Below are 12162 nucleotides of genomic sequence, written 5' to 3'. Positions count from 1 at the left end.
TTCAAATTAGAATGAAAAAATGTAAATTTGGACATTTAACTAAACAAAGTGTGCAACACTTATAAGCATAAGTACTGATCAACTTAAAAAAGTAAACTAGACTCTGTGGATTGATCAGTCTATTTTCTAGACAAGCAGCTCCTTGTGCATTCAAAGTAACTGACCAACTTTTAATTGCAATAGTGCAATTAAAATTTGTCTTTATATGCAACGTTCTCATCAATTTCAAAATTATGCTGTTGTTGGCAGCATAATGCTATTTCTTCTCGTTGGGAAAAAAATAGCATCCTGGGTGCACACAGCATATGGCCTGAATATTATTTGGTGTAATTGTGTGATCACAGTTTCTTTCTTGAAACAAAGCTTAATGTGAAAATTCCAGAAAGGAAGGATGACAAATATAAAACTGCATCAGATTAATTAGCACATTTCTAGCATTCTTCGCTGTTCTTTTCTGTGTGAACGTCATTTTTCCGGCCTTTCTCGTGTGCCTCCAACAAGCAGCACATACAGCACATAATACACAGACTTAACTCAAGCCCCAGCTGCAGCCTTTATTGGATTCTTGGTTTTACCCAGCTGCTCTCTAGATACCTGTTTAGCCCTGTACCTACAGAAAACCAAGAAGACCTTGCTAAACTCTGCTGAACTGATTGCCCCAGGTATAAAAGACACAATGAAGATGTTTACAGCTGAATACACTATGAAGAGATTGGCACAGCTCTAGGGTTCAAATCATAAGAAGCAATCTATTTCACCTACTCGCATGCTGCTGAACTTGATTCTTTTAAGCGATTAACCTCTGCTTTCAGCCACTCTCTCATGTCTACTTGTTCCTGATAAATCAACATCTACCAACAGACTAGTTTTTTTTTTTTTTTTAATTTGGACTTTAAATGTAGTCTATTCCAAACCAGATGTGGCTTCTATGGACATTTTGAGCATATTTCTAACTAATTCTATGCTACAGTCACAATAGGGAAAACAGTATTTGGAAACTGTGGCACAATCAAAAGTATTGCCACTATGTCCAATAAACTTCCAACTTGGATGACTTTGAAATGGTTCAAAGATGGGGACCAGAAATGCAGCCACAGTCAGCTGTCTGCAAAGTGACTTTGATCAAGATGACAATAACATCGCAGTTAGATGGAATCAGTCTGCTATCAGTTTGTGATTGAATAGGGCCAAGTCACCAATCTTTTGCCATGTGCATACACAGAAATTCACATTAACTACTTACATTTAAAGAAAATAAGAAACAATGTTTCAATACTCACCCAAAGAATAAAAATAAAAGTGAAAAAGAACATTAGAATGTGCCTAGACGATACTGGTTACGTACACATGGAAGTCGTACGGTTTCCATATATAAGAAAAATCAATTTTCACTTTGTATCAGTCGTCCACAATTGTTTCATGTTCTACCTAAAATTCAACAACAGCCATAAGGCCCATTTGTCAAAGATTTCTTTCCTTTCAGTACCATCACTCCTTTAATACACTTATCCATGCAGGGGAACATGTTTACATAGAAATGTGTCACTTACCCTTGTTGGAACAACATCTGATTACTGTCATAGGTCTTTTAAAAAAAGGAACAATGTGTTATCTTTAGGAGTTGAAACAATATATTACACAGAAACGAATGCATTCCCACCCATGCGATGGGTTTCCATAGGTGTCTGGCAGCGAGTCAAAAGTCCTAATTGGTCGCAAGTGGAGAGAGCCCTATTTTTGAACATTAATGCTTACACTTCAATGTGCAGTTTGACATGTAAACCCTGAAGTGACGAACTAACCTGAGTTAGTAAAGGCATGGGGGGAGGGTTAGGAAGCTTGGGGCGAGTGCCATTTGTGCAAGAGAGAGGGGTTTTAAACTGTGCGCCGAAACGAGTTAAAAGGGTTGGAGGGTGAACAAAATCGGTTAGTATTTTTGTAAGTAAGGGAAAGTCAGACACAAAAATGGTTGTTAGTACAGTTACAACAAAGGTTTTATCCAAACAGTAGATTAGTAACAATTTAGTCATAGTGAAAAAAGTATGTGAGGATTCTTTAAAAGTCCTCTGCAATTTGATTGCTCAAACCAGATCCAGATTTGGACTGAATGTGTTATTTCAAGTGACAAGGGTTTGTTTGGTTAAGAAGAAACAAAATGAATCCATACAAGCTAACAGGGTGACACACAAGCCATGCACTTAAATGAAAAAGATGACCGGAAGGATGGGCTTGGAGGAAGAATTCATTGAGACACAACACAAAAAGGTCAACTATTAAAAGTAAGTATGTATATAAAATAAACCATCTGGCAAAATGCAGCAAAATGGGCGAATTTAATCGCAGGGCATCACGACACCAGACAAATGGGAAAAGGAAAAGCAAGAGAGCTTTTAGTGTTCGGGGTTTTAGACAAGAAGGCAACATAAAAAAAATGCATCAACACACGTGTACAACAAACCGACACGTGCTGGGATACAGCAGCATTTACACCCTATAAGAATGCTGATGTGAACACTTCTAGCCAATAGAATCATGCAGACATGGTGCAGGAATACAGCCACTGGATACTCAGTTTGGAGGTGGAAGTTGGAGAAAATGGGACCGGAGTAAACAATCACAGATGGAATCCACGCACATGAGAGGGTTTTTTAAAGAATGGGAAAAACTGAGAGGGGAGAGAAGATGTTCAAATTCTGGTCAAAGTCTAGTAAAGAAAGTGTTCCAATAGCAGGGAATAGCTTTTCACCAGTGTCCACGTCCTTCATGATATTGGACACAGAAACAAAAACAAAAACATCTGCTCGTGATTGCAGTTCTCATTATGCCTCTGCTACAATTTCACTACAGCTTTTCTGATGCGAGTTGAAAATTGCTTTATCACTTTTGTCAAATTTGAGCCAAGACTCAGTGAGTCACTACCAGATACAGTGGCTTTCTGCACATAACACTTTTCTTTTCCAACTCATGGGATTTGATGGATTGGCCAGATTTATTCCTTGGGGCATCAATTCTTTATTCACCAGAAAATGAAAATCTGTCTCCCCTCGTTATTTTTCCCTTATTTTTTGTTTCAGCAAGATAACGTGTGAGGTCATTATTCATTTTAGTAAGTTAATTTTGAAGTTAAAATTATATAAGAAATAAAACAAAGTATAATAAAATAAAGTAAATTAAACAATAAGGAGAATGTGGCTAACATGTCTTATGGCCATATTGATTTTAGTAGGACAACTGATATATGTATGTATATACGTTAGCCATGATATATACATATACATATATACTCAATGCAATCTTTGTATCAAAAAACAACAACAACAAAAAGAAGATCGAAGGGGATAGGAGTCTTTTCATGCAAGGGGTGAGGGCAGTAAAGTATAAGAAATATAAGTTAGTGTTAGTGTTAATGAGGGGTCGATCGTACACAGATTTTCCCAGTCACTTCCCTTTATGTCTGCATCGATGGGCAGACAGTTTCCTTCATTGATTGGGCAAGTCCAGTGAAAGCAAGTAAGGCTGGCTCTAGCTACACACTGATGGCAGCATTACTGTTATGTACTAAGGACTAATAGGAGTTAGTAAAATAAGATCTCAGTAAGGCTTTTGTCAGGCCGTCTTTGTTTAAGTATTTTTAAATATAAAGGTCTACGAGTTATTTCGCCAAACTTTCCCCACTTTGCTGGTTATTCAGTGTAAAACTGTCTGATCATCCCTGCACCTGTGTTCAGGGAACTAACTGTCCATGAAAACCTTTTATTACGTGCGCACATCGTCGCGTAAGAGAGGAAGACTGTTCAGGTACAAGACTGAGAACAGCCCCAGGTTGATCATAAATCAGCCTAAGGTCACTAATGGGATCAAGCCCTCATTTGAAGCCTTCTTTACAGTGAGGGCTTTGACCGATAAATCAAGAGCTGTAAATAATCTTCATGACTCTATAAACCATAAGACGGCAAACCTAGATTACAGGGCACTCAATAACATGCCAAACGAGTCTAACTGAAATACCATGGCAAAACAGTGTCTTTAGTGGCATTTCTCTCACACTTTTTAAAATATTGGGAGAAAAATGATATAAAAACAGAAAGCGAAAAATGTATTTTTACTTCCTTTCACTGGAATGGCCAGAGTAGGCTGCTTGAAAAGTCTGCTGTGTACGTTCACTTCAAGGGTTCTTCTTAAAAAATACAAAATAAATTTTAAAAAGGGAATAGGGATTAACAAAATATAGTTTCTCATCAAAATTTCAGAATGCTAAATTGAGAAAATATCTTGCGTCATGATTCTTTATTTCTTCATACGGATAGTGTTTAAAAAGAAGAACAAATGAAAAGACAAAGAAAATAAACAACAACCAAAAAAATAAAAAATAAAATAAAAACTGATATAATTCCCTATATCTTTTCTTTTGAGCAGACCTCATTGGATGAAAACATTAAGTCTTAACAGGAAAGGGAAACTGGATGGCAATAAAAAGCAGTTAACATATATAAATACAGAGAGAGGGCTAAAATAAAAACAGAAAGGTGGAGTTTTTCCAGCTACCTTGGAATTGATGGAGGATTGTACTTTCAGTAAAGCAAACAGAATAGAAAGAGGTAACGGAAAACCCAGGGCAAACCAAAGTGTAAGACAATTAGAATGATATCTACCATATAATGCAGTTTGTTTACCATAGCGTGTCCAATGCCTGCGTGCTTCAGGAGAAAACAGGGGAAGGAGAAAGAAAAAAAAATGACAAACCTTAAAAAAACTCAAAACATACCTAAGCCCCGAAAAAAGTGGGAAAGAAAGAAAAAACGAATCGCCTTTGATAAAATCAGGCAATTTGATTGTAAAAAGAATAGTGAAAAAGAAAATATTATTTTTTATATAGCTGTAGTAGAACATCCAAATAAAGAAATAAAGAAAGCAACTGTAAGCAACTATTTCGTTTTTAAGGGTCATTTTCAAAATAAAATTCATTAAAAAAATAAAAGGTATAAAAGGATAACAGTACATTTGTTAGTATGTAAGTCGCAAGTTAATTAGAGAAAACAACAGATGGTTTACATTCCGTGAATGACACAGTGTTAGTTGTTGAAATCATAAAAGGTAAGGGAAAAGAAAATTCACCCATGAAAGTAATCAAATTGGAAGAATTCTGAACCATGTTAGTAAGAGAGACAAGAGTTAGCAAATCAACTTCCACAGAGGGGATTTGGGCAGTTTTGATGGGGAGGTTTATTTGGAAAGCGGGAGGGAATGAGGGAAAAGTACATCAGTATTAGTATTCACTCTGGCAGACTAATCTGTTCAGTGGGCTTGTTGTTGGTAGGGTGTCGTTTTTGATGACTTGAAAAGGTGCAATTATCTATTATAAGCAAAATTCCCGCAAGTAGTCATTTAGGGCTGCTGTGATGTATGCAGGGGAAGACAAAAAAGAAATTACTCCATTGTAAAATAAAAAAAATCTTCAATTATGGGAAAAATACAGTATAAGCATTTAGGAAAATGGAATTAATTCAGGATATACTTAAAAGAGTGAGAAAGGCTGAAGGATAGAGAGGAAGAGAAAGAAAGGCAGAAAGGTTCACTGGTGGTTCTGGTGTCTGCAACAACCTGAAACAGATAGATGTTGTTTTAGTCATTTGAATCATTTCCACTGTAAAGAGGAAAGCTCGCAGTCCCTAAAAAAGGAAATAGTGAGCATGGAATGACGCGTTAGTCCTTTCTGTGCATTCAGTGTCCTTCTGTCTTTAAATGTCACGTCATTGATTTTATAAAAATTTAGCATTATTTGAGGCTTTAGTTTCATGTTGTACATTAACAGAAAATTCAGTTTCTCACACCATGCATAAGGCATTAAGACTCAACCATGCAAGTGGAGCGTTAACACTTCAAAAAGGTAAATGGTGTTCTGGATTTTTTCCTCCGAACAGAGTGGACATATTGCATATTGATTTTAACATTTTAACTAGTGTGAAGGATCACAGCTGGCGCACACACTGGTAAAAGGAGTTTTTCTCCTCAAATCCCAGTTGTATGTTAGGTCATCAGATTTTACACAGAGTAATTAACTTGCCAGAAGCAAAATGTCAAATTAAAAGAACTATATATTTAAAAAAAAAAAGCTCCAAGTAATGCTGACGTGAAATTAAAAATAATGGAAATTTCAACCATCGTTTGTATGTGAGCCTTGTATTATCTACAGCAGTGCTGTAGATGATACAAGTGTGTCTGTGTGTGGGATAGATTACTGTGTATTCATGCTATCTGTGTGGGAGCTGAATGTAAGTGGTGACCATGACGAAGGTCTTTCCCATGAGGCTTACTGGCCAAACTGAAGCTTCAAGCACACCCACTCTTTGATCTGGGGTCACAATAAAGTGCTGTCACCAGTCACCCACTGTGTCTAATGACTTCTCTTAATCCATTAATTAGGCAAAGGAATATTCAGTGGTGGGTGTACATTTGCATATAAGCACCACAATGAACTCTCTGAACACTGTCTCTGAACTTACAAAACATTATAGATATGATAGGAGGCTTTAAAAAATGGAGGACCTGACAGAGGTTTATTTACTTGGTGACAACGACTTAAGCTTTCAACACAGATGACCTGTGATGCAGCAAGAGAAAAGGAATTGCAAATTAAATGCAAAAGATAGCATTTGCCAGCTTTAAATCCCTCCCATGTACTTGATGTTTGAATGCTTAACTTATCTGTTGGAACTATCAGTTCTTTGACAGCCCTGTGAAAAGTCTGTCCTTCACAAAAATCAGATGATCTTGAAAATAATAGAAAACGGTTAAAATATAGGTGGTGGAATGCTTTATGAAGAGTAGTTTTCCTGAGTAGGTCTAGGTAAAGGTTTTAAAGGGACATATATAATAAAATTCACTTCATTATTTTGTCTGCTTTTTTTAACGTACCTAAAACACTATCCACGTGTGTTTTTACCCCCTTGTCAGGGCGAACGTCAGCAGGGCAGCAGCTTAAAGGGAGATGCCCAGACCTTCCTCTCTCCAGCAATCACGTCTAGCTCTTCCACTAGGATGATGAGGTATTTACAAGCCATTTGAGATACATAATCTCTCTAACATATCCTGGGTTTACCCTGAGGTTTCCTCCTGCTAACCCAGGAGGCTTTTAGGAAGCATCGTAGGTACACATTTAGCCCATTTTAACTGGACCCTACTAATATGAGAGCAGTTGTTTAAAAAAAAAAAAACCCTGTTAAAAGTTTAATTAACATTTAAAGTTTAATCAATTAAAAGTGAAAAAATACAAGTCTGAAATGCATTCAAAGTAAGAAAAGTAAAAGGAAGCTTTTTCAGCTTATCAGCTATTTTTGTCCAGAGCTAACTGAACCTTGTGCGACAATAACATAATTATAAAGTAATATTAGTACACGGGAGTAAAACTGTTTGTAGTTGTTGTTTCGTTTTCTTATATTTATTTTTTTAACTTTGTCAACACATAAATAATCACTACTCACGATCATTTTTTTCTTAAGCGCTCTAGTAGATTTTCTTTGTGTACCTGTGCTGCTCTGAGCTTTACTAGTTAAACAAAAAACATACTCGGCAAGCTAACCTGCCCAGTGTTTTCATGCAGCCTTTGAATAACACATGTTAGCTTTACATTTCCAGTTTATCAGATGCCACGGAGCAGCCCTTAGCTGTTAAAATAATCTTTCTTTTCCTCTTCTGCCCCATTTTTCTAACATCTTAATCCTGAGTAGAGTTATCTCGTACTGTTTTCTCTCCCTGGGAAATACATCATGTTTAGCTAGCAGACACACTGTGTAACAAACTGCACATATTATTTCTGTGTTTGTTAAAACCTGCTGAGCTGAGAGAAACACTGCAATTGAAATTACCATACTATGTTCCCCGCTTTATGCATCTAGCTAGCACTAATGAAAAGGAGCATTAGCGCTAGCTAGATGCTAAAATACAAGGACCTCAACTTGTAGACAAAACACAATTTTAACAGCTGAGTATAGGTCTGTAAATGATGCATACACTAAATTAGATATTTTTTGCCTTTCTTTTTTTATTTTTTGCATACAAAAATGTTTTTTTTTCTGTATTATTGTTACATCATTTAAGCCCATATTAGTTTGACTGAAGACTTGCAATGATGTAAATAAAAACTTCTCTCAAATGCAAAAACCCTCAAGTAAAGAGCCTGTTTTGAAATTGTTAGGAGAAAAAATAATACAGATATTTTTGAAAAAATGTAGGGAGTAAAAGTAAAAAGTCAACACACCATCTGGCATAATTTCATTCCCCCTCTCTTACCCACTGTAGGTGAGGGTAAGAATATAAATTATTTTCCCACTTCCTAATTTCTTTTCTTCTTGCATATTCGTCACACTTTGTCCCACGAGGGGAAAAAAACCTACCTGCCATATGTGAAAAAGTAAAGTAATTGTTCTCTAAACTGATTACCTGGTCGTGCTGTCCCTGCCAACAAGAACTGGAGTAAATTTGTCTCACTCTTCTTTGCAGAATTGTTTTAAATCAGGCACATTTTAATCCAGATTTAATCAGACTAGGCCTCTTCAAGACTTGGTCACCAGTTTTCTGGTAGGTAGCATAACTCATGGTTCCATCAATTAAAGCAGGTTGCCCAGGTTCTGAAGCAGCAAAGCAGCCCCCCACCATCACACTACCACCACCACATCTTTGTGTTACTGAACCAGTAAAATGACAACTTTATCTTCACTCAGCTCTCTCTTCACCACAATAGACCCTTACAACATCCACATCACTGCAGGTGCTGCAACACCATCTGCCACTCTCACACCCCAGTCTTCCACCACAGTGAACGAAACCATGACAACAACAATGTGGCTGCAAACCACCGCTGTATGATGCATACGTCACTGCCAGTGCAAGACAGGCTCTCTTCTTTTCCCTGTAGATCATCAACTGTGTTAAGGTTTGAAGGTGATGGTGAATTCAAAACCAGTATGAACAGCCCAGTCTGGTGAACAGATCTGTATGTGCAGGTTTTTCCTCTTGAATCTTAAAAGGGTGGTAGGTGAAACTTTAATACTGGGACAATCAGAAACTGTGGAAACAAATGGAAAAAAATCTATATTTTAGAACTGCAATGTCCTGTTTGACACTCTATATATACATACAAATTAAGAACAAGGAAATGACATGTAAACCTTTTTTTTTTAAAAATGTAGAAATAACATTTTTATTCACATTAACTTCCTTATAATAATAATAATAATACATTTTATTTGAGGGCGCCTTTCAGAAACCCAAGGTCACCTTACAAAAAACACAATTAATAAAAGGAACAATAGTCATAAAATAAGTTAAAATTGCAGTCATCTGCATGTGGTCCCAGCTTGCTCCTCCCCATCACTCACAGTAGCAGTTCACAGACTTAATACTCAATGCCATTAAAAGTCACAGTTAGAAACAGAACTAACACAATGGGTGTAAATGAATTGTACATGGAACATATGTGTGGTTTTCTGGGCTAAAAATTCAAACATAAATTGTGATATTTTAACAATTTCATGAACATACAAAAATAGATTATAATATGCCCACTTTAGGCCAACATGGTCAACACATCCTCAGTCATGGATTATAGATTATGACTGAGGTGGTCTGATAAAGCTTGGCATGCTGCTACAACCTTTTGAGGGTTTTTTTGTTTTGGTTTACTCAACCATTGAGCAAAAGAAAGTCTCCACCGGGATTTAGAGTGGTGATATGATTTAAAAATAATAATAAATGGAAAGCACAAAATGAATACACTACCAGACTAGAAGTCAAGCGTGAAAGTCGATGTGTAGAGGCAAAACCATTGTATAGACTTTTTACAGCAGGCTTGACAACCTTAAGTACCGCTAAACTAGCGTTCCACAGTCAAGATCAATCGTGCAGAAAATTAAACTTTTGTTCTACTTTTTTGCTCTCATGTGGCAGGCAGAATGGCAACCAGTTGGTTTTTAGGGATCTTTGTCTTGATTTTCCAACTTTGTTGCGTTTTGAGACATTTTAGAAATGTTTGCAGCACTGCTATACGAGAAGGCTGTGGGCGCTAGTTGCAGTGGTGATAATGGCGTTACAGAAATACCTGAGCAGTTGGGATTGCCAAATATTAAAGTCGGCAAGGGATTTTGGAAAACTATAATTCAAGAGTATATAATGCAAATTTGACTCTCTTACAGTGTATTTCCTCATCTACCCATCCTATTAAACTTTCAAACCCAGCATGCCTGGAGCTCCTGCTGTGACAGTCCATTGCCCTCTCTGTAATTGACCCATCTGGGAAAACAAAGACTGTGAATGCTGATATGTGCTGATGGAGCATAAATCTCCCACTCATGTAAACAACCACAGGCCCAGACAAACAACTTTGTGTTGCATCTGTCTCAAAGGGCCCCCTGAATTGACGAATCATGTACTAAATCTGATACCGAAGTACGAAAGGTCTGGAAATGAGCTCGTGTTAATATAAACATGGTACCTACTGTCTGTGCTTTGTAGCGGTGCACTTAACAGGTGAAACAGTCGACATGTCTCTGTCACTGTGTGGTGAAAACCAACAGGATGCCAGCCAGAGTTAGCCGAGATGTAAAATGATGCCTTGCTGGTTGCTGATCTTTTACACACTCATCACGCTGGCCACTACTGAACTGTGGCCACCAGCGAATAAGCTGAATAAATATTTAATGACAAAGCTCTGCAAATGATCAATGGATAGCGCCGTGGAGCCAAGATTCCCAGGCCAGATAGATTTATCACTGTAACTGAGAAAGTTCTAAGACTGATGACCATTCTCGCACAAATTTTCAATTCAAGCCTTTCAAAATACTGAATAACAATAATATAATATTGCAATGGTCGGAATAGGTGCTGTTTGTCTTAAGCTGAAAATTTGAAGCCTGAATTAGTGGCTAGTTTTTTTGGGGGGGGCAGCCATGACTGTGATCATTCATTTATATACACCTTTGTGACCAGTTGGCTGTTTGTGCGCCTGTGGTGTATCGGGCTGTCGTCACTAACACAGACACTGCAGGTGACCCTGTCATACGGCGTGCAGCTGGGCTTCGATACAAAATAGCTCTTTCAGGTACATTTGGTTCTGCATTCATTCCAATCATGTGGCATTCAGTCAAGTCTCCATCTCTCCAAGTCTGGCTCCAAGTAATGGAAACTGGCAGACAGGCTTCAGGTGCAAATATAAATGTCACTCCAATTACAGCAGAGAGAAGTCTGCAAACAAACAGCAGGAGGGTGTGTGCTTCTGCATAGCTATGTGGGTGTACGAAAGTATAAGTGCGTGAAAATTGCAGCAGAGCAACACAGACATGGTGTAAATGGTCATAATTCTCTCGTTTCCCATCTCCGTCTTTCTTCTTTCCTTTCAGATCACATTCTCATCAAAAGAGGCAAAGTTCAAGGTCAATCCACAAGTGTGATGGCTGAGAATTTAAAATCTTTAATCTTTAAAAAGATGTACTTTACAATGTTTCTTCGAACATCCGTTCCATAAAACAAAAACACTAATTGAAGTTTCATTGGACTATTTTGAGGATGCTTTTCGTCTCCAAGTTTGTGCCACAGTTGTCGCCAGGCTTTGAAATGCCACTCAGTCTAAGAAAATGCTCACATTCTTTTTTTTTTAGACAGATGGCTCAACTAACTAAACAAAGCATTGCAATTTAAGAATTTATAATAAAAAATGAAATGAATAGTTTACATTTATTTCTCCCTCTAACTCTTAAAATGCGTTTTGATCCAGTTTGTGAGCGCGCTGCTATAGCAGCTGAACATGAATATGCATGTTTTAGAGAGAGTAGCTCAAGCTGTTCATAATTGTTTATATTTCGTATGCACTTCTGAGCACCCTTCATAAGAATAAAATGTTGCAGCTATGCTGGAGAGAACCGAGCGCATAATGAAATGAGAAAAGGGACTTTCGAGAATGAAACTAAATGGAGAAAAAACAAATTGCAACAAAGGACATCGACTGTAAAGGTGTGAGGCTCTGCTGTTTGTCCCTGAGGATTCAAGTGAAAGGGTGTCATTTCAGAGTGAGGATTCTGCACAAATACTGAATTATAAAAAGTAGCATGGTGTTGACAACCTGGACACAAGCTGTAATAAAGACGCCAGTTTCTTCGCCAATAACTGTAC

At 37.4% G+C, this 12162-nt stretch overlaps 1 protein-coding gene across 7 annotated transcripts in view; it reads right to left on the bottom strand.

The window, feature by feature from the left end:
• nrxn2b (neurexin 2b) overlaps positions 1-12162 on the bottom strand; it is a 739753-nt gene that overhangs the window by 396816 nt on the left and 330775 nt on the right. For 5 of the 7 annotated variants that reach the window (XM_035912885.2, XM_035912888.2, XM_035912887.2 and 2 more), the window contains one exon: positions 4653-4697. The exons of 1 other annotated variant lie outside the window; for it this stretch is intronic. In XM_035912885.2, coding sequence (XP_035768778.1) covers positions 4653-4697 — 45 coding nt within the window. The remainder of the gene's footprint in view (positions 1-4652; positions 4698-12162) is intronic. One more of the 7 variants, XM_006802590.2, reaches the window with a different exon arrangement.

This window comes from Neolamprologus brichardi, chromosome 3, assembly GCF_056152115.1.
Source record: "Neolamprologus brichardi isolate AB-2024 chromosome 3, ASM5615211v1, whole genome shotgun sequence".
Lineage (NCBI taxonomy): Eukaryota > Metazoa > Chordata > Actinopteri > Cichliformes > Cichlidae > Neolamprologus > Neolamprologus brichardi.
The sequence above is the reverse complement of the archived record's forward strand: the minus strand, read 5'-3'. Positions and strand labels throughout refer to the sequence as shown.